The sequence below is a fragment of the Balaenoptera borealis genome (assembly GCF_965194805.1).
Source record: "Balaenoptera borealis genome assembly, chromosome: 19".
Lineage (NCBI taxonomy): Eukaryota > Metazoa > Chordata > Mammalia > Artiodactyla > Balaenopteridae > Balaenoptera > Balaenoptera borealis.
Genome location: NC_138878.1, coordinates 68581781 through 68609004, shown reverse-complemented (window position 1 = coordinate 68609004; position 27224 = coordinate 68581781). Strand labels below are relative to the sequence as shown.

General features: G+C 45.9%; 1 protein-coding gene across 6 annotated transcripts in view; it reads right to left on the bottom strand.

The window, feature by feature from the left end:
* LOC309617292 (zinc finger protein 551-like) overlaps positions 1-27224 on the bottom strand; it is a 50874-nt gene extending 23650 nt beyond the window's left edge. For 2 of the 6 annotated variants that reach the window (XM_082369397.1, XM_082369395.1), the window contains exons 1-5: positions 22839-24767; positions 22245-22373; positions 9295-9698; positions 5740-5863; positions 3441-4346 (exon numbers count right to left, since the gene is read on the bottom strand). In XM_082369397.1, the coding sequence (XP_082225523.1) occupies positions 3441-4346; positions 5740-5863; positions 9295-9327 (1063 nt within the window). In that variant the 5' untranslated portion in view covers positions 9328-9698; positions 22245-22373; positions 22839-24767. Of the gene's footprint in view, positions 1-3440; positions 4347-5739; positions 5864-9294; positions 9699-22244; positions 22374-22838; positions 24768-25311 lie in introns of those variants that run through there. The other 4 variants (XM_082369396.1, XR_014237881.1, XR_014237882.1 and 1 more) reach the window with 4 other exon arrangements.

The following is a 27224-nucleotide window of genomic DNA, read 5'->3' as shown; positions in this document are numbered from 1 at the left end:
GAGCAATGAAGGTTGCTGCCACTTGAATCAACAGAACTGCTCGCTGGGTCACAAAAGACACATCCTTGGACTACAGGACTGCCCTTCTCTCTATCCTTGTTTTCCCACCAGTAGAGCAATGCCCTTGAGGGAACAGCCCAGAAAGGCTATAGGAATCCACAAACCTCAGCTACAGGAAATACAGTTATGGAGATCCTGAGAATTTCTGTACACACTCATCACACAGGACATAGTCACTGAAGCATTTGTGGATGAACTTTTAGAAGAGGAACATTCCATCTAATTTACTGCAGTTCCTCAACTCCCTATTAATCCAGTGTTTCTGCACCAACAAAACCAACCCCCCGAAAACCAAGTCCCCTTGGTAAATTTATGATTAACATCTCTACCCAAAACTGTATTCCTTTTCTTGTCCTGACCCTGTTCCCCTCAGGATTGAGGAGTATCAAATAAAAGCAGGACCCTGCAGGCCCTCCTGGGTACAAAAGCCCCTCCATGTGTCCCTTGTTTGTTAGTAGAAAGAGGTTTTAGTCTCCAAGGTCTTCCCTGAGTTCCAAAGAGCAGACTCAAGCAGTTCCTCATTAGGGAAGTGAGGGAATACAGAAACAAAGGAAAAGCAGTCAAGGAAGGAAAGTAATGACAGCTTAAACAACAGTTCAGCAATAAATCAGAGTCCTTGTTCCTCCTCAAATGATACATATAACAACAATCTGACACATATCTTTGTGCTGTTCAGCAGAAACCAAGACCCGCACCCAGGTGGAAGATGGTGACTACATGCTGTCCACAAGCACATAGACCCCAGACTGGTTGGAACTAGCAGGTTGATGATTAAGATAACTAAAACATCACCCTGTTACCTCAATACTAAGAAATCAGAAGAAAGTCCACGAGCTGCAACACTCAAACCAAATGTTGCCTTTAAAAACCCTTCCTTGGACGTGGATGGATCTAGAGACTGTCATACAGAGTGAAGTAAGTCAGAAAGAGAAAAACAAATATCGTATATTAACGCATGTATGTGGAACCTAGAAAAATGGTACAGATGAACCGGGTTGCAGGGCAGAAGTTGAGACACAGATGTAGAGAACAAACGTATGGACACCAAGGGGGGAAAACTGCAGTGGCGCGGGGAGGATGGTGTGCTGAATTGGGTGATTGGGATTGACATGTATTCAGTGATGTGTATAAAATTGATAACTGATTAAAAAAATAATTATAAAATAAAATAAAGAAAACATATTAAAAGCAGCAAGGGAAAAACAAAAAATAAATAAATAAATAAAAACACACACACACAAAAAAAAAGAGAAAAAAAAACCCCTTCCTTGAAAACCATTGGAGAGTTCAGGTCTTTTGAACAATAGCTGCCCATTCTTCTTGCTTGATGCCCTACAGTAAATGCTGTACTTCACTTCATCACAACCTGGTGTCAGTAGATTGGCTGTGCTGCACATGGGCAAGTGGACCTGAGTTTGGTTCAGTAACACAAATTATGGTTCTACCTGACTCTTGTAGTCTAACAATAAATGACACTGAAAATGTCATTGAAAATTAGTACATCGTGGCACATGGCTCCTTTATAGGACCTGGGGATGAGGTCCCCTCAATGGTTCTGGGAATTATGTGAACAAGGGAATAAAATTCATGTTGGTCACAGAAGCACTGGGGGTTCTCACAACAAAGGCCTCCTCTTCAGGGTGACTTACGACCTCTCCGAAAATCCTGGCACCAGTCCACCAATTAGGACCACAGAGACCTGCAGTCTTTCTTTTAAGGCCTTGGGAAGCAATGCAAATTAATCTGTTCACCTCTACATGCTACAGATCACAATTCTGCTTCCAAACCCCCATGGAAGAGAGAAAAGAACCGCCAAAAATTAAAGGTGCAAGAGGAGGCCTTTACAAAAGATCACAAACCAGAGCAATGTGCAGCAAGCAGTTTCCAGGTTGGTAAATTAGAACCTGGAAAAATTCATCAAAAGTATGATGTGAGAACAATAATGTCCCTGAAAAAGGTAGTCCTTCTTAGCAAGCTGAGGATAGGTCCTTTGGACCCAACCTGGGTCAGGTCCATTCCCTAAAATCAGAGAGAAAGGAATGAGGATCCTGCTAAGGGCTTGGGCTATTCATAATTTCCTCAAGCAGATGGCAGAACACAGAGTTCAGCTTTCCTGAGCCTGTTGGAGTGGTGCCTGATGTACAGGGGTGAAATGGCTTCAGCCACAGAAAGTGGCAGTGACATAAATCTAACAGCAGCTCTGGGCAGGTTACAAAGTATAATGTATCTCCTTAAAGCCTTAGGTGTAACTGAAACTTATGAGCAATCTTGCATGGTGTATGTTTGAATAAAAGAGGTTTAAATTCAGGTAAATGGCTCTCACACAGTCTCCTCCAGTGTTGCTATACTGAGTGAGGAAATAAAACATTCCCTGCACATTTAAGGCTTTTCTCCAGCATGAACTCTCCAGTGTCTGAGAAGGTTAGATTTGCGGCTAAAGGATTTCACACATTCACTACATTCATAAGGTCTTTCTCCCGTGTGAACTCTCTGGTGTTGAATGAGGTCAGATTTGTGGGTAAAGAGCTTCCCACATTCACTGCACTCATAAGGCCTCTCACCAGTGTGCCCTCTCTGGTGTTGAATGAGGCTAGAACTTTGGCTAAAGGATTTTCCACACTCATTACACTCATATGGTTTTTCCCCAGTGTGAACTCTCTGATGTTGAATGAGGCTAGCACTTTGGCTAAAGGATTTCCCACATTCCCCACATTCATAAGGCTTTTCTCCAGAATGAATTCTCCGGTGTTGAATAAGCCCAGAGCGTTGTCTAAAGGATTTCCCACATTCACTGCACTCATAAGGTCTTGTGCCAGTATGAATTCTCTGGTGTTGAATGAGGTCAGATTTGCGGATAAAAGATTTTCCACATTCAGTGCACTCGTAAGGTCTTTCTCCAGTGTGAACTCTCTGATGTTGAATGAGGATAAATTTGCGACTAAAGGATTTTCCACAAACACTGCACTCATATGGTCTTTCTCCAGTATGAACACTCCGGTGTCGAATGAGGTTAGAGAACTGTCTGAAGGACTTCCCACATTCACTGCACACATAAGGCCTTTCTCCACTGTGAATTCTCTGGTGTTGAATGAGTTCAGATTTGCAGCTAAAAGATTTCCCACATTCGCTACACTCATAAGGCATTTCTCCAGTGTGAACTCTACCGTGTCGAAAGAGATTAAAAATTTGTCTAAAGGCTTTCCCACATTCACTGCACTCATAAGGCCTTTCTCCAGTGTGAACTCTCTGGTGTCGGAAAAGGCTAGAACTTTGTCTAAAGGACTTCCCACATTCGCTGCACTCATAAGGTCTTTCTTTAGTGTGAACTCTCTGGTGTTCAATGAGGTTGGATTTGTAGCTAAAGAATTTCCCACACTCACCACACTCAAAATGCATTCCTCCAGTGTGTTGTCTCTGGTGGTGAATGAGTTTGGATTTGTGACTGAAGACTTTTCCACATTCACTGCATTCATAAGTCCTTTCTCCAGTGTGAATTTTCTGGTGTTTTGTAAGACTAAAGTTGTGGGTAAATAATTTTTCACGTTCTCTGCATCCATAAGGCTTTGTACCACTGTGAATTCTCTGGTGTTTAACAAGGCCAGAGATATGGCTAAAGAATTTCCCGCATTCACCACACTCATATGGCCTTTGTCCAGTGTGAATTTGCTGGTGCTGAACAAGTCTGTAGTTGCAGTTGAAGGCTTTCCGACATTTGTTACACTCATAAATCCCTTCTTTAGAGCAGACACTTTGATCTTGAACAAGTGTGTGGCTGTGGCTGGCAACTTTTTCACATTCACCCCACTTGTAATGACTTTTTTCACTGTGAAAGGCCTGCCCACTCTTGCTGCCACTCTGTAGTTCCTCACTGTTGGGTGTGGCCTGGTGCTGGAGAAGGCCCAAGGTGGCTGGGAAGTCTTCCCCAACCTCCCTACAGGTGAAAGGCTTCCCTGGCACAAAGAAGTTGCAGCTCCTCACAAGCGAGGCCCTGTCCACATCTCTTTTCCAGGGCTTCTCTCCACTGTCATGCCTCTGTTGCTGGTGAAGGTTTGCACTGAAACAGAAGCATCTCACATATGTGCCACCCAAGTCTGGTTTCTGCAAAGGGTATACTGTTTGGTGCTCAGCTTGCTGCAAAATATCTTTTAAGATGGGGACACACATCTCATAGGGGTGGGTCTTCTGGGTGGATGGACCTGCCTTAGAAGCCCTAACCTGTGACTCTCCTTCTACAGATATACTCTGCTCAGAAGGGGCCTCCTCATCTTCTGTCCCATGGCAACAACCTGAAAGCAGAGAAACGCTGAGGAAATGCATGTTTACTTTGGTGGGAAAGTGAAGCCCCATTACAAAGGTGTGTCAGACACAACAAAGAATGAGCCATGGGTTTGTTCTAAAAACAAGGAAGCTGGGGGCAAGCTGAGGAAGTGGCTGCTTGGCAGCAGTGGGCAGGCCTCTGAAGATCACAAATAAGGGAGACCTCACCAGACAAAGGACACAAGGATAGGTTGCACCACACAGAGCAGAGGCAAAGTTTCCAACTCATTCCTCTGCCAACAACCTTCAGCTGTGGGGCAGGCTAGTTGTGTCCTGCCCCAGTAAAATCCAAATGGAATCGAGTAGCTGGCATTCAAGGAATATTTAAGGATATGTGCACACCTCATGATACATGTGCAGGTCAATGGGGGAGAACACTGCAGAGGGAGCAGTACTGAGGAACAGGTGACCCATGGAAGCCACAAAGGTGAAGGCAGCCAGGAGCCGGAAGTCACAGATGAAATAACAAGTCAGCAAAGTGTCAAGTATGGGGAAAAGGTAGAAATGAGGTGTGGTCAGTGGCACTACTGGTCACCGGGCAGGCTCCTGGTTTGATATGAAAACAGCCATGATGTCATGTCCTCCCCCAGCTGTCACTCACCAGGCCCAGGCAGGCTCTCCTCTGAGACCATCTTACCATGTCTACTCTGTGAAACAACCAGGGTTCTCTCTGCACCCTCCATTGTACAACTACTCAGAACCTGAATAACACAAGTCTTATGAAAGACAGCATAGGTGAGTGGCCAGCACTGGCCTAGAGCAACTTGCCCTATGACAGTATTCAGTAAAGAAAACATTACATATAATTGAATCACTTTGCTGTACACCAGAAACTAATACAACATTGTAAATCAACTATAGTTCAATTTTTTTAAAAAGTCTCTAATAAAATGAGATATTCCTGCGGAAAAAAAAAGAAAACATTACAAAAAACAACTAAAGGAGAGTCTTACAAAAACAGCCCATGGATCATGTAAGTAATGACCATGATCTGGCACAGGCAGTCACAAAGAACTGTTAGCTAGAAGAAGTGGGAAGAACTGGAGGCCATGGATCTGGACATAGTCACTCCACCAGGGAGAGGGCAAGCAACGTGGGATTCATTAAGCCAACTACAAGACTCCTGACTCCCAGACCCATCTCTGCACTTTGGAGGCAACAGGTGTTAGGGATGCTTGGGGAGTCCATTACTCAGGGCATGACACACAGCTCAGTGCTGGCATCCACAGCACATCTGACAAGAAAGCAGAGGAAATTAGCAGAGCCCATGATCCAGCTGTGGAAAAGACAATGCTAACTCCAGGGAAAAAAGGAAAAACAGGACATCATCTCAGAACACTGGAAAGAGTGTGAAGGTCTTACCCAGGGATGCTACAAGTGCAAAGTTTTCCAGCATCACATTGTAGTACAGGAGTCTCTGAGCCTCATCAAGGAGCCCCCACTCCTCCTGGGAGAAGTCAATGGCCACATCCTCAAATTTCATACCCTGTCATAATGGAGACAGTTCATTCCACCATCAGCTTCTCTCCTAGGATTCCAAGTTCATCATGCCACGTTCCCCACTCCCCTCACCCCCTGCCCCAATCTATCCTCTGCTCACTCTACTCCCCACCTCAGAGGAGATACCAGGCCTTGGTGCCATTAGAATCACTCTCTCCTTATAGTCCCACTGATACTGCGTCTTCCCACATCAATAGGCAGATGAGCAGATAGGTGACATCTGACCACTGGGTCTTGCATGTAGGCCACATTGCCTCTTGTCAATAAGGTGGGTGTCACACACATAGGTTAGGGAGAGACGCTGGCCACAGGGAGGGTGTGAGTGATCTGACACTGGTCTTTCCTTCACCCTTATGACCCCAACAACAGGGTTCTAGGGCCATTAGTTCACACTACCTCTTCACATGCACATCATTCTTTGAACCACACTTCGCTCCCATAGCTGCATTCCTGCAGGGACAACTTCAAAGGTCACACAGCCTTGCCATGATGGGGATAGTTCATTTCATGACCAGCTTTCCCCCTAGGATCCCAATTTCACCACCTCCCCAATCTATCACTTGCTTACCCCTCTCCCTTCCCCACCTCAGTCAAGATTTCCAAGCTCAGGTGGCACGGATACCCATTGTCTCATCATGGTCCTACTGATCACTGTGACAGCCCTAAATAACAGACAGGTGGGCAGACAGATGTCATCTAAGCTCTGGACCTAGCACATAAAGCCACAACACCCCACTCTTCTCAGGCAGTTCCCCTGGGGTTCCCCAGATCATTTCTCCCAGACACCAGCAATCCTGGGCTCACCCTTGACTCTTATGCCAATACCAGGGCCCTGGAACCGTGAGTTCACACTCCCTCTCCATGTGCACATCACTCTTTCCACCACAGCTCTCTCACAACTTCACTCCCACAGCCACAGCCCCCCTCCTGCCCTACACCAAAATCATCTCCTCAGCCTCTCTATTCATTACTCAGTATATGTGATCCACAGAATGCTTGGCAAATTCAAACACGATCAAGTACGACCCTAGACGGTGACGGTCCCCACTGACAAAGGCAGCCTTGAGTCCTGCTATGAAGGCCTCCTTCCTTGACTGTCCCTTGCTTCAATCTCACCCACTGAGAACCACATCAGATCTCAGATACCCATGGCCCTACTCCACTTGTGCTGCACTTGATGAACCCTCACCAGTCATAGCTTTCCTTTCTCCACCTAACCCTCATTCACGGCCCAGCGCCTGGCCCTTTACATCATCTGTGAGTTTCCCAGATGACCACTTGTGTCCCCAAGCTAATCTGCCAGCCTGACTAGAACACCCCAGGTCCCACCAAGGGTTACAACAAAACCCTAGTGAGTTGGTAGAGCAGTGAATAAACACCAGCTTGTCTGAATTACTCCCGATGATGCCTCTGAATCCATCTCATGTCCACTGATCCTTCAGAAGCCTTGGTCGCATGCCAAAACATTTACCCTTACAACCCTCTCTGTGACTAACTCCTTCACCCATGTTGTGACACCCACCTCCCACAACCAGGGCTCCAAACAGGAAACCCAGTCCGCAGGCCCATTCTCTTCTTCCTAGGCTATTATTACCATTATCTTCCTGACGAGGACTCCCCATACTAAAACGATCTACAGCTCCTCCCTGGTCCACACTGTCTACTACCTTCTGGATAAGTCTCCATCCCAAACTCCTCCTCAGAGTTCCAGATGCCCACAAACTGCACTCTGAAACACCTCATATCCTTAAGAGGTCAAGAATAGAACTTCTAATATCCCCAGTGAAAATTACTCTTACTATGGACTTCCCCATATCAGTTGGTAGAGCTTCCATCCTTCCACATGTAAAATCCATACTTTCACTTCATCCCTGACTCCTTCTCTCAACCTCAAAATTAGAAAATCCAGCTTGCCATACCTAAAACACCAATCCAGAATCCAGCCACATCTCCCAACTCCATGGCCACCACCCTGGTCCAGCTACCAGCACACTCACCCAGACTATAGGAGTATCCTTTTCCCTGGTCTTCCTATCTCCTCCCTGATGCCAATACTCTTCTCCATGCTGCAGCCACAGGGAGCCTGTTGAGACCTGGGTCAGATCACCTGTCTCCACTGCTCCAAATTTCTCATTGCCCCTATCACCTCCAGAAGAGACACCCAATTTCTCACAAAGCTGTTCCAGGGAACTCTCTGGTGGCGCAGTGGTTAAGAATCCGCCTGCTAATGCAGGGGACACGGGTTCAATCCCTGGTCTGGGAAGATCCCACATGTCATGGAGCAACTAAGCCTGTGCGCCACAACTACTGAGGCCACAGAGAGCCGCTCACCTAGAGCCCATGCTCCACAACAAGAGAAGCCACCGCAATGAGAAGCCCACGCACCACAAGGAAGAGTAGCCCCCACTCACTGCAACTAGAGAAAGCCCACGCGCAGCAATGAAGACCCAACGCAACCAAAAAAAAAAGCCGTTCCAGACCTGCCTCCTGCTCCACTGCTCTCAGTTCCCATGAGAAAGAAAAGATACCTGCAGGTCCCTGAACCCTCCCTCGCCTCCCCTCCAGGCCTTTGCACATTCTGGTACCTATGCCTGATCTGGTACTTTCCTTATCTCATTCCACTCGTTGCCAAAAATAGGAACCATCCTTCATAACCCTAGGCCTGGTGTTTGTTCAAGGCCCCCAGGCCCAAGGCCTGGAAGAGTGGCAAAACAGTACCAGGACGCTATTACCCCAGAGACCACAAGGGTGGGGTGAGCACTAACGAGACCCTGAAATAAACTCCACAAACCAGTATTACTAAGCGATTCCGTAGTTACAGGAATCTGTGGAAGACAGGTCGTTTGGGAGTTTGACCACCACGGCCAGCATCCTTGGGCTCAGACCGCTAACTAAGTACCCTTGGCCAGCCCAGGAGCCAGGTGAGCTCGAGATGTCTGAATTACCTCCGGGCCTCAGCCCTGAGAGCAGACTCTTGCCAGCTGTGTAATCTTTTACAGGATTCGACCTTTCCCGTATCTATTATCTCTCTTCTTGTCTGTTCTTCCTCTGAGCAGCCTTTGGAAAACTTTTAGAATCCTATCTCAGTGTCCCTCTTTTGTTCACACCCTTCAGAATGAAAGTAAATCTCCTCAGGCACAATTTCGCCTCACATTCTTTATGTCCTGCAGACATAAGACGGACTCCAGGTTTCCCGAATCCTCCCGCCTCAGTCCGACCTCCCAGCCTTTGCACTTGCGGGTCCCTCCGCCTGTCACCCTCTCCCACGCGCCATCCCACTGTCAGAAAAAGACCTACCCACGACCGCCTCACCGTCCCGGACACCGCGCCCCGAGCTGCAGGAACGTGAGCAGGCGCCCCGGGGCTTTAGTGTCTGGGGGGGTGAGGGCGGTGAGAGCCCGGAAGACGAGCGTTTACCTGAGGCGGGTCCCTCAGCGCCGCCGCCGCCATCGGAGTCTGTGGGCGAAGCGGAGTCTGTGAGGCGTGGAGGTCCCGATCTCAGCCTGTTTCGGGTCACCCCGAGGTGTGCCGCCGCCAAGCCTTGGACCCGCCTCTGTGGAGGCCTCTGGCACCTTCTCTTTTAGGACCCCTGGCTCCGAGCCTCTGAGTGGGCGACCCGACCTGAGAAAAGCCAAAATGACCGCCACAAGGAAGACGCCGGAAGTCCCGCCCCGAAGCGAAGCACACGCACGGAAATACCTCTGCCCTGGGCTTTCATTGGCTCAACTCCGCCACCATTGGGCGCATTGCCCTCTGGGTAGTGTAGTTTCCACAGCTGCGCAGGAGGAGATTCCTGGCGTCCACCTCGGCGAAGAGACGTTCTGCGCAGCACGGAGAAATATAGCCATTATTTTGTAATAACTTTAAATGAAGTACACGCTATAAAAATATTGAATCACGGGACCCCTGGAGGTCCAGTGGTTAAGACTCCGCGCTTCCACTGCAGGGGGCATGGGTAAGATCCCACATGTCGCTTGGCAGGGCCAAAAAAAAAAAAAAAAAAATTAAATCACTATGTTGTATACGTGAAACCAATATAATATTGTAAATCAGCCATACTTAAACTAAAGAAAAAAAAGGTTCTGGGGCACTGAGAGTGGCGCTGGGAAATGACTAACCTTGGGGGGAAAGGAATGTGATTACCCCTTTTTAAAGGGGCGGTTCGCGGGTTTCCGGGGAGTGTTGTCTGCCACGGATCATTTGTTTAGAGACATTATTCCGGCCTCTATAAGCTCAAAATGGCCCCCTGTGGCTAAAAAGATTATTCCAATTATTTCCAAAGGCTACAAATGCGAGCGGACATATTCTCATTCAGACTCAAAATGCATCCGGTCTTAGCTGGAATGTAATAAACGTTTTCTTACTATTCAAATACATACAGTTAAAAGTGTTGGTTGTTTTTTAACTCTGTATGTTTAGTTAGGGCCATGACTTGGAAGATGAGTAACGATGTTTAGGCCTCCCTGAAACAGGAGGACAAGAAGTTGTCTCTGCCTCTGTTTCCCAGAGAACATCTTTCATGCCTGTATCCTCACTGATTGTGTCTAAACCATAAAGGAGAACTGTCTAGCCACTTAATATTTCTTACTCAATGGCTAAAGATATATTCAGTCCCTTTAGGAATCTGACATCTATCTCAAATGGAGAGCAACTTATGAAATTGTTTTGGTATAGTGTAGTGCCTGCTCAATGAGTGATAGTGTTCTCAGGCAGAGGGCATGTGCAAAAGGGGCATCTGAACCCCATCATCTCATCTCCTTGCTGGGAGGGGGTTATCATTTCTCCAGTGATTGTTGGGACTGTTGTGCATGAGGAATAGATGATATCGAAAAAAAAAAGTTGTGAAATGCGAATTATAAGGAACTATTTATAATGATTATGTAGTTAGTCAAAGAGTGGCAGAGAGAACTCTGGGGAAGCATCTGAAGAAGGTGAAAAAAGTTAAGACCTCAATAATTTTTATTAGGAGATACTAAAGTCTGAGAAGAGATGTTAAGCTGAGCTCAATGTTTTTTCCCTGATTTAAACATTTATTTTTATTTTTGACGTATAGTTGATTTATAATATTATGTTTCAGGTGTACAACATAGTGATTCAAAATGTTTATAGATTATACTTCATTTAAAGTTATTACAGGGGCTTCCCTGGTGGCGCAGTGGTTGAGAATCTGCCTGCCAATGCAGGGGACACGGGTTCGAGCCCTGGTCTGGGAAGATCCCACTTGCCGCGGAGCAACTGGGCCCGTGAGCCACAAATACTGAGCCTGTGCGTCTGGAGCCTGTGCTCCGCAACAAGAGAGGCCATGACAGTGAGAGGCCCGTGCACCGCAATGAAGAGTGGCCCCTGCTCGCCGCAACTAGAGAAAGCCCATGCACAGAGGCGAAGACCCAACACAGCCAAAAATAAATAAATAAATAAATTTTAAAAAAAGTTATTACAAAATAATGGCTGTAATTCCCTGTGATGTACAATATATCCTTGTTGTTTATTTTCTACATAGCAGTTTCTACCGCTAAGTCCCCTACCCCTATCTTGCCCCTCCCCTCTTCCCTCTCCCCACTGGTAACCACTACTTTGTTCTCTGTATCTGTGAGTCTGTTTCTGTTTTGTTATATTCACTAGTTTGCTGTATTTTTTGGATTCCACATGTAAGTGATATCAAACAGTATTTGTCTCTTTTTCACTGAGCATAATACCCTCCAGGTCCATCCATGTTGCTGTAAATGGCAGAATATCATTTTTTATGGCTGAGTGGTATTCCACTGTGTGTGTGCGTGCGTGCATGTGTCTGTGTGTGTACCACATTTTTTTATCCATTCATCTGTTGATGGGCACTTAGGTGGCTTCCATATCTTGGCTATTGTAAATAATGCTGCTATGAACATTGGGTGCATGTACCTTTTCAAATTATTATTCTTGTTTTCTTTGGATATATACCCAGGAATGGAATTGCTGGATCACATGGTAGTTCTATTTTCAGTTTTTTGAGAAACCTCCATTCTGTTTTCCACAGTAGACATTAACTGCTCTGGGACATCCAAGGAATGGGGAAACGATCACGAAAATAATTCCAACAATAACAGCAGCAGCAGCTGAGTCTCCATGAACCTCACTGTGCACCCACCCCGGGCTTCACGTGCCATGATAAAGGGACTGTCCCCAGTTCTGCAGCTAGACTTCCAGGTTTGAATCCAGCCTCTTGAATCTGATACTCGTCTGTGGTGCGACCTTGGGGGACCCACTTCATCTTTGTGATTCTGGATTTCCCCAGCGATACAGTGATAGCTCCCAATGCCCAGAGTGCTGTGAGAATTAAAAAGAAATGCTCCAAATGCAAATCCTGGAATCCTGGTACCAGTACGGGCTGTGTTTTGTTGCTTTCACTGACCCTCACAGAGGCTATGGTGAACACCTTCATCACCTCCCTGTCACAGTCAGTGAAGTAAATCTTGGGGAGCTCTAGAGTGGCCCACAGATTCCCTGGGATTCCACACTGAGACCTCAGTAACCTGAAGCCACGTCCTCCAGTGGATCAGAGGGTTCTAGGAAGCCCCATTTGTTTCTCACAAGCACCTGGGGACAGAAGGGCCCAGAGGTATGTGGCTTGGGGATATCACCTGCAGGTGTGGCTGGTGGTGTAGCCACTGCACACAGAACGGGCACCTCAGCTCCTCCAAAGGCCTGAGAGCAGGGCTGCTCTTTATCCCCATTTTACACAGGAGACAACCCAGAGTGAATTGTTTTGCCTGTGGTCCCAGTGATGGCTGGCGATGAGATTTAAACCCACATTGTATGGCCCACGTTTGGGGAGTCTTATCACTGACCTATTCTTTGGCTTCCAGAAGGGCTTCGGAATGTCTATTCTAATACCACCTGGTCCACCTTTTTTTTTTTTTTTTTTTGTGGCTGCATTGGGTCTTTGTTGCTGCACACAGGCTTTCTCTAGTTGCAGCGGGCAGGGGCTACTCTTTGTTGCGGGTGCAGGCTTCTCATTGCAGTGGCTTCTGTTGTTGCAGAGCACGAGCTCTAGAGTGCAGGCTCAGTAGTTGTGACATACGGGCTTAGTTGCTCCGGGGCACGTGGGATCTTCCCAGACCAGGGCTTGAACCTATGTCCCCTGCATTGGCAGGCGGATTCTTAACTACTGTGCCATCAGGGAAGTCCCACACCTGGTCCACCTTAAAGTCCTGCTCCAACCCACCAATCCCCAAGATAGACCAGGAAAATCGGTGAAAACTACAAAGCAGGGCTTTATTATATTATTAAACATCTAACTTAGGAAAGTGATGAAGTGTGTTAATAATGCAGATGAATCTATAATGCAAATTAAGTGTATGATAAATATGAACATTACATTGTGTATAGCATACAAATTTGCAAAAATTAATAATTTTATTTATTTATTTATTTGGCTGCGTCGGGTCTTAGTTGTGGCACGTGGGATTTTAGTTGCGGCATGCAGGATCTTTCATTGCAGTGCGTGGGCTTCTCTCTGGTTGTGGTGCGCAGGCTCTAGAGCACGTGGGCTTAACTGCCCCACTGAATGTGGGATCTTAGTTCCCCAACCAGGGATCGAACCCATGTCCCCTGCATTGGAAGGCGGATTCTTAACCACTGGACCACCAGGGAAGTCCCCAAATTTGCAGAAATTAGGAAATATTTTTCCGGAATTGAAAACAATTATTCCATAAAGCAAAGGAATCACTTATGTTATTCAAGGAGTAAAATGGGTAAAATTCCAATATATCTTTGTTATTTTACTGTCCTATTTGTTAAAAGGAAATAGCCCTAACTCATAAAGGAAAATAGCCCAAATGATATGAGCACACATTTTACCAAAGACATACAGATAGCATATACACATCCGAAAAAATGCTCATCATGAATCCTTAAGGAAATCCAATTAAAGCAACACTGAAATAGCATGACAAGCTTATTAAGAGGGCTAAAATTGGGGAATTCCCTGGTGGCACAGTGGATAAGACTCTGCGCTCCCAGTGCAGGGGAACCGGGTTCGATCCCTAGTCAGGGAACTAGATCCCACATGCGTGCCGCAACTAAGAGTTCACATGCCACAACTAAGGAGCCTGCCTGGCACAACTAAGACCTGGCACAACCAAATACATAAATAAATATTTTTTTAAAAAAGGAGGGCTAGGGCTTCCCTGGTGGCGCAGTGGTTGAGAGTCTGTCTGCTAATGCAGGGGACACGGGTTCGAGCCCTGGTCTGGGAAGATCCCACATGCCGCGGAGCAACTAGGCCCGTGAGCCACAACTACTGAGCCTGCGCGTCTGGAGTCTGTGCTCTGCAACAAGAGAGGCCGCGATAGTGAGAGGCCCGCGCACCATGATGAAGAGTGGCCCCCGCTTGCCGCAACTAGAGGAAGCCCTCGTGCAGAAACGAAGACCCAACAGAGCCAAATAAATAAATAAATAATAATTAAAGGTGCTAATAATTAAAAAAAAAAAAAAGGAGGGCTAAAATTAAAATAATTAAACAAATCAGTATTCACTAGGATGTGAGGAAATGGAACCCTCATACACTGCTGGTAGGAATGCAAAAAGGTAGTCATTTTAGATCAAAATTTGTTCGTTTCTTCAAAAGTTAAACATTCACCTACCCTATGACTCAGACACTGCACTCAAAGTTATTGACAAAAGATAAAATATATTCATTTTAAGAAATGTACACAAATGTTTGTATCACGTTTATTTTTAAATTGTCAAAAATCTGGAAATAACCCAAATGTCCATAAACAGATGAATGAATAAACAAATACCGATTTATCCAAAGATAAGAATACTCAGCAAAATTAAAAGGTGAAGTATTCACATAATATCATTGATGAATCTCAAAGTAGTTATACAACATAAAGTAAACCTGGAAAAAAAGGGGTAAATATTTAATGATTCCCACCATATAAATTCTACAAAATGCAAAGGTATCAATTTTAAGTGAAAGTAAATCAATGATTATTTGGAGGGAGGGAAGGGCAGGGAGAGATTATAAAAGGATGTGAGGTAAATATACAGCAATGGATATGGCCATTATTATAACTATGATGGTAGTTTCACAGGTTCATACCTACATCAAAACTTATCAAATAGTATACTTTAAATTATGTATATAAGAAAATGTATAAAGTTTAATTCAATATAAATTATACTTTTAAATAAAGCTATAAAAAATGGCTTTACATTTCACAAATCTGTGCATCCCTTTTAAGAAAATAAATTTGGGAATGCTATATTGACCACCATGTCTCTCCTCATGCCCTCTGAGAATCAGTCTTGCCTCAGTGGAAGCCAACATTGGTGAGCAATGAAGGATGTTTCCAACCACATCAACAGGAATACAGACTGGGCCGCAAAGCCACATCCCAGGACTACAGATCTCCATTTTCACTACCTTTGTGTTCCCGCCTCTGCAGTAACGGCCTTAAGGAGAATATCAGTGAGAGACTACAGGAATCCACAAACCTTTACATGGGAGACCAGTGGTCAGCTTCCCTGAGCACACTGGGATGGTGACTGATGCAAACTGTGTGGACCTGCCAGGTGGTAAAGGTAAAACGTCTTTGGCCATAGAAATTGGCAGTGACATAAATTTGGCAAGAGCCCTGAGCAGATCAGAGAGTATATAACAAGCCACACATGCTTTCATATAACTCAGACTTACAGGGGATCTCCTAACTGTGAACATTTGTACAAAACTGAACTCAGAGAGATGGCTCCTTTAGTGCCATTATAATCAACAGGACAATCGCACATTTCCTTAAAAGCTAAGGCCTTTACACAGTGTGAACTCTTTGATGTTAAAAGAAAGTAGATTTTTTGCTGAAGGATTTCCCACATTCATTACTCTTACAAGGTGTTTCACCAGTGTGAACTTTCTGATGACAGCAAAGTCCGGAGCTGAAGGTGATAGATTTCCCACATTCATTGCACTCATAAGGCCATTCTCCAGTGTGAAGTCTCTGATGACCACGGAGGCCAGACCTAGTAGTTAAAGTTTTCCCACATTCACTGCACTTATAAGGCATTTCTCCAGTGTGAACTCTCTGATGACAACGGAGGCCAGACCTAGCAGTAAAGATTTCCCACATTCATTACACCCATAAGGCCGTTCTCCATTGTGAATCTTCTGATGATAATGGAGGCCAGTGCTACAGGTAAAAGACTTTCCACATTCACTGCACTCATAAGGCCTTTCTCCAGTATGAACTCTCTTATGATCATGGAGGCCAGACCTAGCAGTAAAAGATTTCCGACATGCACTGCACTCATAAGGCCTATCTCCTTCGTAAACTCTCTGATGATAATGGAGGTCTTTGCTATAGGTAAAAGACTTCCTGCATTCATTGCACTCATAAGGCGTTCCTCCAGTGTGAACTCTCTGATGATAATGGAGGCCAGACCTATCAGTAAAAGACTTCCCACATTCAGTGCACTCATAAGACCTTTCTCCAGGGTGAACACTCTGTTGTTGAGTAAGGATGGAGCTATAGCTAAAAGATTGTGCACATTCACTGCACATGTATCATTTTTCTCCAATGTGACTTTTTTGGAGATAAACGAGCAAAGATTTGTAGCTAAAGGATTTCCCACATTTGCTGCACTTGTACTGCCTTGCCCCAGTATGAACTCTTTCATGTTGACTGAGGGTCGAGCTCCGCTTAAAAGATTTGCCACATTCACCACACATGTAAAGCCCTTCTATAGTGTGGACTTTCTGATGCACAACATACAAGGATTTGAACCTGAATGCTTTCCCAGGGTCCTGGCACACAAAAACACTGTCTTCCAGTGTGGACACCCTGGTCCTGATCAGGTGTGTTTTGGGGGTTAAAGGCTTTCTTGCATTCTCCCCAGGTATAATGATTTTTTCTTCTTTGATAAGTCACCCCACACTCAGAGATTTTGTTTGGCTTCTCCTGGGAGTGAGTGGCCTGTTGCTGGAGGTGTCCTGACAAGATTAGGAAGTCCTTCCCAAGCTCCCTGCAGGTAAAAGGCTTCCCTGACTCCTGGAAATTGCAGTTCTTCACAAGTGAAGCCTTGTCTACACTGCCTAAAAAGGGTTTTTCTCTCATGTGCTGCTTCTGGTGTTGTTTGCTTACCCTGAAATAAAAACATTTTGCACATGCCCCACACCTCAAGAGATTCTGGCCGTGTTGTGTTCCCTGCTGCTCAGCCAACTGGAAAATGTCTCTCAAGACTGGACCACAGGGCTTCCCTGGTGGCGCAGTGGTTAAGAATCCACCTGCTAATGCAGGGGACATGGGTTCGTGCCCTGGTCCGGGAGGATCCCACATGCCACAGAGCAACTAGGCCTGTGTGCCACAACTACTGAGCCTGCACTCTAGAGCCCACGAGCCACAACTACTGAAGCCCGTATGCCTAGAGCCCGTGCTCCACAACGGGAGAGGCCACCACGGTGAGAAGCCTGAGCACCGCAGCTAGAGAAAGCCCGTGCACAGCAACGAAGACACAACGCAGCCAAAAATAATTAAATAAATAAATAAATATTTTTTAAAATATTAAAAAAAAAAAGACTGGACCACACATCTCGCAGGGGTGGGTCTTCTGGGAAGATGCAGCTGGACTGGGAGTTCTGGCCTGTGAGATTCCTATAGAAATGCTTTGTTCAAAGGGTACCTCTGCATCCTGTGCTCCACAGCAACAACCTGAACCCAAAGAAATACTGGTGAAGTATATGTTGACACTATAGGAATGGGGCAAGCCCATCACAAATGTGCATCTGTCACATCTAGGCATGGGTCCAGGGATACTTTTGAAGACAAGCAGGTTGAACTCTGAGGAAATGGCTGCTGTGCACTGCTGGGCTCCTAAAGTCACCGAACAGTGGAAACCCCACCAAGGGAAGGACACAAAGACAGTGTATAACACGAGGAACAGAGGTAGGGTTTACAACTTACTCCTCTGTCATTGGCTTCCTACAGAACCATTCCTGTTGGTTGATATGAGGTTGTGTAGAAGAATGTGAATGTACCCATCCCATGAAAATCAACTGCAACAGAGTAGATACTGTTGAAAGTCAATATAAGGATATATGCACACCTCCAAGCACAGCATGCGTGGCCTGATGTTGGAGAGCACTACAGGGAGACCTGTCAAAGAAATGGTTGAGATGTGGGGTTTAGAGAGATCGAGATTACCGCTGGAAGGAAACCAGAGTGTAAATGATAACTACTAGAACTGACAAGTTGGCAAAGTATCAACAATGTGGAAGAACAAATGGCAATGGGATGTGGACCCAGGCAATGGAAACAAAACACTGGTTGAATGGGACAGGTCTCTGGTATGGTCTTACACACAGCCCTGGTCTCACACCATCGCCAACTGCCATTCACCAAGGCCAGGCTCCCTCTGAGCCCACTCTTCCATGACTGGAGTCATGTCTATCCTGTGATGCACAAAGGATTCTCCCCCCAACTCCTAGTTGAGCAAGTACGTGGGACACATGATGCAAGTCCTAAGAGAAAAACAGCACAAAAGAATGGCCAGCACTGTCCCAGAGCAACTCAGCACAAAAAAAGACTAGAGAAAAGAGATCTATGTGAGTGATGCCAGTGAGACGACAGAATAAGAGATACTAGCATTCATTCCCTTTCCAAAAACAATTAGACAGCTATCAATGAATAAAAATAGCCCTGGGGTGGGTGCGGGGTACAGCATAAGTGTCCAATTAAGACAAACAGCAACACAGTGGAGCAAAAGAAGGAGAATAACTGCACAGAAAGGATTGCTGGGAAAACTGGCTTAGCAGAGATGCCTGGATGGTTAGGATCAAAGTACGTAAGTGAGAGCTACTTGTGTCAGCCACTGGGCTTGTGCCATCATGGTCCCTAGTGGCCTGCTCTGTGGAGGACCCCAGCAGGCTTTGTCACTGACAACAAAGAACCTGTCCGATAGCGGCAGACTCCCCAGTTTTCACATTAGAGGATCCTGTAGAGTTCATCAGCATGGATTCCAAAGGAAATCCCCTTAGCCATAACATCCTCAATGGGAGAAAAAGAGATCAGTGGATTCCCAGCAGTCTTTGGCACCAAAGACTCCAAAAGCCATTGCCACCACTGCATACTACTGCTGCCATGGTCACTGAGGACCCCTACAATCTTCACCATTCTGATCTCAGCTGACAGATCTGCACAGAGACTATACTCCCGGGGTCTTCACTGGAGTCAAAACCACAATACCCCACCCAGCCACCACCCTTGCATTCACATAAAGGTGAAGCTATTTCTCTAACCAAAATTCACCCCAAAACGTTGAAAGAAATGACTGATTCACCACACGTACACACATTGACACAAAGATAAAAGAAACATGAAAAACAAGGAAACATAATACCATCAAAGGTACATAATAATTTTCCAGTAATCAACCTCAAAGAAATGGAGATCTATGAACCACCAAAGGATTCAAAATAAATGTTTTAAGGAAGCTCAGTGAGGGGGCTTCCCTGGTGGTGCACTGGTTGAGAATCCACTTGCCAATGCACGGGACACGGGTTCGAGCCCTGGCCCAGGAAGATCCTACATGCCGCAGAGCAACGAAGCCCGCGAGCCACAACTACTGAAGCCTACACACCTAGAGCTTGTGCTCCGCAACAAAAGCCACTGCAATGAGAAGCCCGCGCACTGCAACAAAGAGTAGCCCCCACTTGCCGCAACTAGAGAAAGCCCGTGCGCAGCAACAAAGACCCAATGCAGCCAAAAATAAATAAAATAACTTTTAAAAAAAGGAAGCTCAGTGAGCTACAAGAGAACACAGATAGATAACTCAACATGATAAGGAAAATGATACAGGAACAAAACAAGAAGTTCAGAGAGACAGGAATCATAAAAAAGAAACAGAAATTCTGAAGTTGAAGAATACAACAAATGAAAAGAAAAATGCAACAGAGTATCAACAACACACTTGGTCAAGCAGTGGAAAGAATATGTGAACTCAAACACAGGTCATTTATCATCCAGCCAGAGGGGGCAAGAAAGTGAAGTCAGCATAGGTAAACTATGGAATACCACCAAGCAAAACAATATTTGCATTATTGGAGTCCCAGGAGAAGAAGAGAGAGAAAGAAAAAGTGTCAGAAAGTTTAAAGAAATAATGTCTGACTTCCCAAGTCTGGGAAGAGATGTGGACACCCAATTCATGATGCTCATAGGTCCCTGTACAGATTCATTCCAAAGAGGATATTACCAAGACACATTATAAACAAAACTGTCAGTAAACAAGCAAAAAAGCCAAACAGAATTTTGAAAGCACGAAGAGAAAAGAAACTCCTTCACACAAGGAACCCTCATAAAGCTATCAGTAGATTTTTCAGCAGAAGTCTTGCAGCCTAGGAGACAGTGGGATGATATACACTTGGTCCTCTGAATCTGTGAATTCTAAACCTGCAGATATGGAGGGTTCATTCTGTTCACTGTACTATGCCATTTTATATAAGGGACTTGAGCATCCACAGATTTTGGTATCCACACGGGCTCCTGGAACAAATCTCCTGTAGATACTGTATTCAAAACACTGAAGAAAAAAACTGCCAAACAAGTATACTTTACCTAGCAAAGCTGTCCTGCACAATTAAGGAAAGACTTTAGACAAACAAAAGCTGAGGGAGTTCAATGACACTCAGCCTGACTTCTAAGAAATGCCAAAGGGAGAAGAGACTACTTAGTCCTGGGCCTTGCACATTTGTCTTTCTCTCCATCTGAACTGAAGGCCTCTGTCGCAACCATGCTCTACCAGATCACTGGTCAGGCCAAGAAGCATCCTAGCTTGATCCCCTCTTTGTATTTATTAGAGTGGGAGGTACTGGAGCAGCATTGTATGTCTTGCACCTGGAATTGTTCAATCCAGATGTCAGCTGGGACAGAAAGAATAACCCAGGGAGTTCCTTGGCACTCCAGTGGTTAGGACTTGGCATTTTCACTGCTGTGGCCAGGGTTCAATCCCTGGTCTAGGAACTAAGATCCCGCAAGCTGCCCAGCGTGGCCAAAGAGAAAAAAAAGAAAGAATAACCTAGAACCCTGGAAAAAACTGGGTCCCAATGATCAATACAAGTTCTACTCAGTGAATGTCGATTACAGCAAACTGAAGAAAGAAGTTCCAGACTTCTAAATGAAATGTTTCACTATAATGCTTCTTAGAACGAAGGTCTTCCAGAAGCCATCTGTACAATTTTCCACTTAACCAGGAAATATTTCCCCTCTAAATGCATGAAATCACGTTGGTGTTTTGTGTTGGGGTTTACACTGATTAATAAATACCTGAGACTTAAAAAAAAAAAAAAAGCCAAAGGGAGTTCTTCAAGCAGAAATGAAAGGATAATAAATAGAAACATGAAAACATAGGAAAATATAAAACTCACTGGTGAAACTGAGTATGTAGTAAAATTCAGATTACTATAATACTGTATTGGTGGTGTTTAAATCACTCAAGTATAAAAGTTAAAAACAAAAGGATTAGAATAATTATAGCCACAATAACTTGTTAATGGATACACAATATAAGAATATCTGAACTGTGACATCAAAAACATAAAATGTGGTGGTGGCAGGGAGAGTAAGTTCTGAATGGTGTCAGGAAAACTGGTTATCCACAGGTAAAAAAAAAAAATGAAACTGGACTCCTGTCTTATACCACTTATAAAAAGTAACTTGAAATAGATTAAAGACTTAAATGTAAGACCTAAAAACGTAAAATTCCTTAAAGACAACCTAAGGAAAAAGTTCTCTGAAATTAGTCCTAGCGATGATTTTTCTGGATATCACCAAAGCACAGGCAATGAAAGCAAAAATAAACAACTAGGACTACACCAAATGAAAATACTTCTGCACAGCAACGCAATAATCAACAACAAAAAAAGGCAATCTACAGAATGGGAGGAAATATTTGCAAGCCATGTATCTGATAAGATGTTACCATCCAAAATATACAAGGTATTCAAAAGACTTAATAACAAAAAAATAGAGTTAAAAAATGGGCAACGGACATGGAGAGAATACATACAAACAGCCCACAGTTATATGAAAAATGCTCTTCCCTAATAAGGTAGACTTCATTAGGCTCACTACAAGATTATATACCTCAAATCCTTACCTATTAGAGATCAGTACAGCAGATACTAAGCTACAAAAGAAAGGAGAGAGCAGGGTAAACAACCCAGCCCTGGCTATGACAGCAACTACTCAGAAAGCTAGGCAAGGAAGCAGTTCCCATGGTCCATATGTGAGAAGAAGACAACATCCTCTGAAGAAAAGGAAGGGAGGAAAGATAGAGCCTAGTCCAGGTCACTGGGAAGAGTAAGGGGAAAAAAAAAAAAAAAAGAGTAAGGGACTTACTCTTCAGCGAGGATACAAGTGCAGAGTTCTCCAGCATCACTTCGAGGTACAGGCATCTCTGAGTCTCATCAAGGAGGCCCCATTCCTCCCAGGAGAAGTACACGGCAATGTCCTCAAAGGTCACACCACCTTGTCATGATTAGTACAAATGAAAGTACGAATATTCTCTGAGAACCCACAGTCCAACTCCTCACACATCTCCACAATCATCCTCTTTCAAAGCTCCCCACCTCAAAGGAGATACCAGGCCCTGGTGCCACTGATGCCCACGCTCTCCTCAGGGTTCCATTAATTCCTGTGCTCAGCAACAAAAGATGGGGGGCGGGGGGCCGCAGCACATAAATGCCATCTCAGCTCTGGGCCTGCCAAGCAATTCCCTTGGGGCGTCCCAGATTGTGCCTCCAAGACACAAATTTGGGCTCATGCTTCACCCTTAAGGCCCCAACTCCAGGGCCTGTGGACCATCAGCTCTTAATTCTCTCCTTGTGCACATCATTGTGTAGACACATCTCTCACATCTTCAGACCCCACAGTTGCACTTCCCCAGCTCTGCCACCTTCCTGCCCCACACCACAGACATCTCCCTGGACTCACCCATGTACTTGGCAAACGGCATCCAGAAGAGTGCTTGAAAATTACTAACATGATTTAGTACAACCCCAATCCTCTGATGGATCCACAGCCAGGTAAATTCTCAATGCTGCTTTGATGATTGATGTTGCCTGTGATCTTTGTTTCAATATTAACCACCCAGAGCCACATGTGAATTTCAGATATCCATAACCCTCTTCCACTTCCATGCTGCACTTGCTGTCCATTCAGCCACCACAACCTTCTGCTCTCCACCCAAACTTCATTAAAAGCCCAGTCCCACATGCCCAGCACAGTGACTCTCCCAAGTGACCATATTCGCCCCAGACCTTACTCACTAGCAAGAATGAAACATCCTACAACCCATCAAAGCTCACCACCAAATCCTGGTGAATTCATACAGTAGTGAATTAGCAGGAGCCCTGCCTCAGTGTCATCTTGTCTCAATTACTCCTATGCCTCCTGGACATAGGAGCAGCTATCTCCAGTTCATTCATCCCATGGAAGCCTTGGCTACTTGCTAGATCAACCCACACCATTTCCACTATCACCCCTCTCCCTAATCTCTTTTTGTGAGGTCCAGCAACCCCAATAGTATCAAGGAAGAAAACTACTCCTTAGTATGCACCCTAGTCCTTCTGACTTTCCAATAGCGTTGTCACTAAAATCTGCATTCCCTTCCTAAACAACATCCACAGCTCTACCCTGGTCTACATAACAGCCATCACTTTTGAAAGTCTCCCTCCTGAAAGCCTTCTCCAGATTTCCAGACCTGTGTGTCCAACTGCCCACTCCACTAACTGTTCTCTGAAACTTTTCAAAGTCTTAACAGGACCAAAACAAAACTTCTGATGTTCCCAAGGAAAATTCACCTACCACCAACTTTCCCATGCCAGTTTGTTGGAGCTTCCATCCTTTCAGCTGATAGGATGAAAAACTCTAGGGTCATCTCTGGCTCCTCCTTTTTCTCCCTCACCTACACCATCCAAAGTCTACTCAGCTCTTTCATTAAAAATGGACCTGGAGGGACTTCCCTGGTGGCACAGTGGTTAAGAATCCGCCTGCCAATGCAGGGGACACGGGTTCGAGCCCTGGTCCGGGAAGATCCCACATGCCGCGGAGCAACGAAGCCCGCGAGCCACAACTACTGAAGCCCGCACATCTAGAGCCTGTGCTCCTCAACAAGAGAAGCCACCACAATGAGAAGCCTGTGCAATGCGAAGAAGAGTAGCCCCCGCTCGCTGCAACTACAAAAGCCTGAGCGCAGCAACAAAGACCCAACGCAGCCAAAATAAATTAATTAATTAATTAATTAATTTTTTAAAAAAATGGACCTGGAATCCAACCTTTTCTCCCACCTCCATGGTCATAACCCTGGTCCATCAAACTCATCTGGATTATAGCAGTAACCTCCTCCTGAATTCCCTGCCACCTGCCTTAACCCCATAATCTCTTCTCCACTGTGTAGCCAGGTGGAGCCTTTTAAACCTAAACAAGACCAACTCCTTTCTCTTATACAAATCTCCCATTATCTCCATAATAGATGCCCAGATTCTCAGGCAGCCACATTACAGGCCTGATTCTTGATTCCCTGCTCTTTGTTCTTAACAGAAAGAATGGAGACCTACTGTACCCTGTTCCCAACTCAGTCACACTGAGCATTTGCTCAGGCTGCTATATGTTCCTGAGATAACTCCCACACCATATGTTTACACTGGTTGCCAGAAATAGGAACACCACTATGTTACCGATTGGCCTGCATTGGGGTACTCCCAGGGTCCCCACAGGCAAGAGACAGGAAATCAGCACAGGAAGTGCCTCAAGACACCACAATTCCAGACACTATACCGCTGATGTCAGGACTAGTGAGGGCCTGGGACATGCTCTCTTTCCTTGTATAGATTCCCTAAGTTCTTTTTTAACCTCCAGAATCTGTGGGAAGAGGAAGGAACCATGGCTGGGTTCCATGTGCACAGGACTCCCCCGTATCCCCACCCAGCCCTGGAACCAGGTGACTTCGGATTAATTTACTAACCTCTGTGTTTCAGTCTTCAGAGCTGCCTATAACCAGATCTCTGACCCTAGATAAGGACTCTACTTATCTGTGCCTCACTGTTCTCATCACGCACATTCCCGACTGTTCCCTCTCTGAGCAGCTTTTTAGTAAACTTTTAAAACCCTAATATAGGGGCTTCCCTGGCAGTCCCGTGGTTAAGATTCTGCGCTTCCACTGCAAGGGACTTGGTTTCTATCCCTGGTTGGGGAACTAAGATCCCACATGCCGAGTGGTGCGGCCAAAAAATAAATAAATAAATAAAACCCTAACACAGACTGTGTTCCTCTTCCATTCACAACTCTCCATGGCTCCCAGGTACCTCTGTTTGCCAGTCCAGGCGTGACTCCCCCTCACACTCATTGTCCCCTAAAAACAAAGGCTGGACCCCAAGTTTCCAGAAGCCTCCGGGCTCAGTCCTACCTCCAAGCCTTTACACATGCCGGTACCTCCGCCTGTAACCCTCTCCCACGCGCCATCACACTGTCTGTGAGAAACAGGGACCCCATCTTCCTGGACACCGCGGCCTGGCTGCGGGCACGTGGGCAGGCGCTCCGCACTCGGGTCTTCCGTGTCTGGTGGGGTGAGGGCGGTGAGGGCCCGCAGGACGAGCGTTTACCTGAGGCGGGTCCCTCAGCGCCGCCGCCGCCATCGGACTCTGTGGGCGGAGCGGGGCCGGGAGCAGCAGTCCCTACCGCTACTCAGAGCTCTACTGCCTCTGACACGGTAAACAAGTCCGAGGGAAACAAAAGCTGCCTCAACCAGGAAGTCGCCGGAAGTCCAGCCCTGACACGCTTCCTAAGACCGGAAATGCCCCTGTCCTGGTCTTTCATTGGAGCAACACCGCTCTTCTTCTGGTGCAGTGTGTTCTGGGCAATGTAGTTCCCATAACTCCACAGGCCCGCGGGAAGGGGCGCTCTTCATCCGCCGCCGCGGAGAAAAAGCCTTGGGCACCTCGAGGGACGCTGCGAAAAGGCGTCCAGGCTTCAAGAGCGAAGGGAGGGGGCTTCCTTTCCTCTTAAAGGGGCCGAAAGCGGACTGCAGGGGAATGTTGTCTGCAGTTCATCAGCACTGTAAAGTATTTAGAGATGTAGGTGGGGAAACTTTCCTCCACCCAGTTTTTACCTTTTCAGCTCAAGCTCTGTAACAAAAGGCAATAACAAGAGAAAAACAAACAGGAGTTTATTGACATGTTTATACATACATGAGAGAGACAGGGTTGAGTAACTCAAAGAATTGGGTTAGACACAGGGTGATGTGAGGGCTGACATCTGCAGGCAGAAAGAACCGCGGCCTTAGAAAGGGCCGCAAGTTTGGAGAAGGCGCAGTTGCTCTCCGGCTCCACTGTTACCGCTAATATAAGTAATGCTTGTAAAATTCTTACCTAATAAATAATTTAGGACATTAAAAAAAGGAAAAGAAGTGGCTTAGAATTCAATCTTATATAATACCTTCGACAAAGAACAATACATTTGAGGTGTAACAAAGAAAGGAAAAAGTACTTGAGTCTCTAGGGATGCCAAATAATGTGGGAAAGTAATGTTGGATAAGAGCTAGTGTTAAAAAAAAAAGAGACAACAGGCCCAAAATGGAGTCACTTGTGCTAAACGCATGTCAGCATAGCAAGACTTAATATCTGAACCTAACTGCAGTTTTAGCTTCTCCTAAGAATGTAATCTTAACCAGTCAGTCTGGAATTTCCTGTCCAGCACTAGTGAGGTAATATGCCGGCTAGACGCTTTTTATCCCCCAAAGGAGAGTGCCCTTTGTGAAATAATCTGTTGATCTTAAAAATAAAATAGTTAGGGGCTTCCCTAGTGGTGCACTGGTTAAGAATCTGCCTGCCAGTGCAGGGGACACGGGTTCGAGCCTTGCTCTGGGAAGATCCCACATGCCACGGAGCAACTAAGCCCGTGCACCACAAGTACTGAGCCTGCTTTCTAGAGCCTGCGAGCCACAACTGCTGAGCCCACGTGCCACAGCTACTGAAGCCAGGGTGCCTAGAGCCCGTGCTCTGCAACAAGAGAAGCCACCACAATGAGAAGCCCATGCACCACAGTGAAGAGTAGCCCCTGGGGCTTCCCTGGTGGCGCAGTGGTTGAGAATCTGCCTGCTAATGCAGGGGACACGGGTTCCAGCCCTGGTCTGGGAAGATCCCACATGCCGCGGAGCAACTAGGCCCGTGAGCCACAGCTACTGAGCCTGCGCGTCTGGAGCCTGTGCTCCGCAACAAGAGAGACCGCGATAGTGAGAGGCCCGCGCACCGCGATGAATAGTGGCCCCCGCTTGCCGCAACTGGAGAAAGTCCTCGCACAGAAATGACCCAACACAGCCAA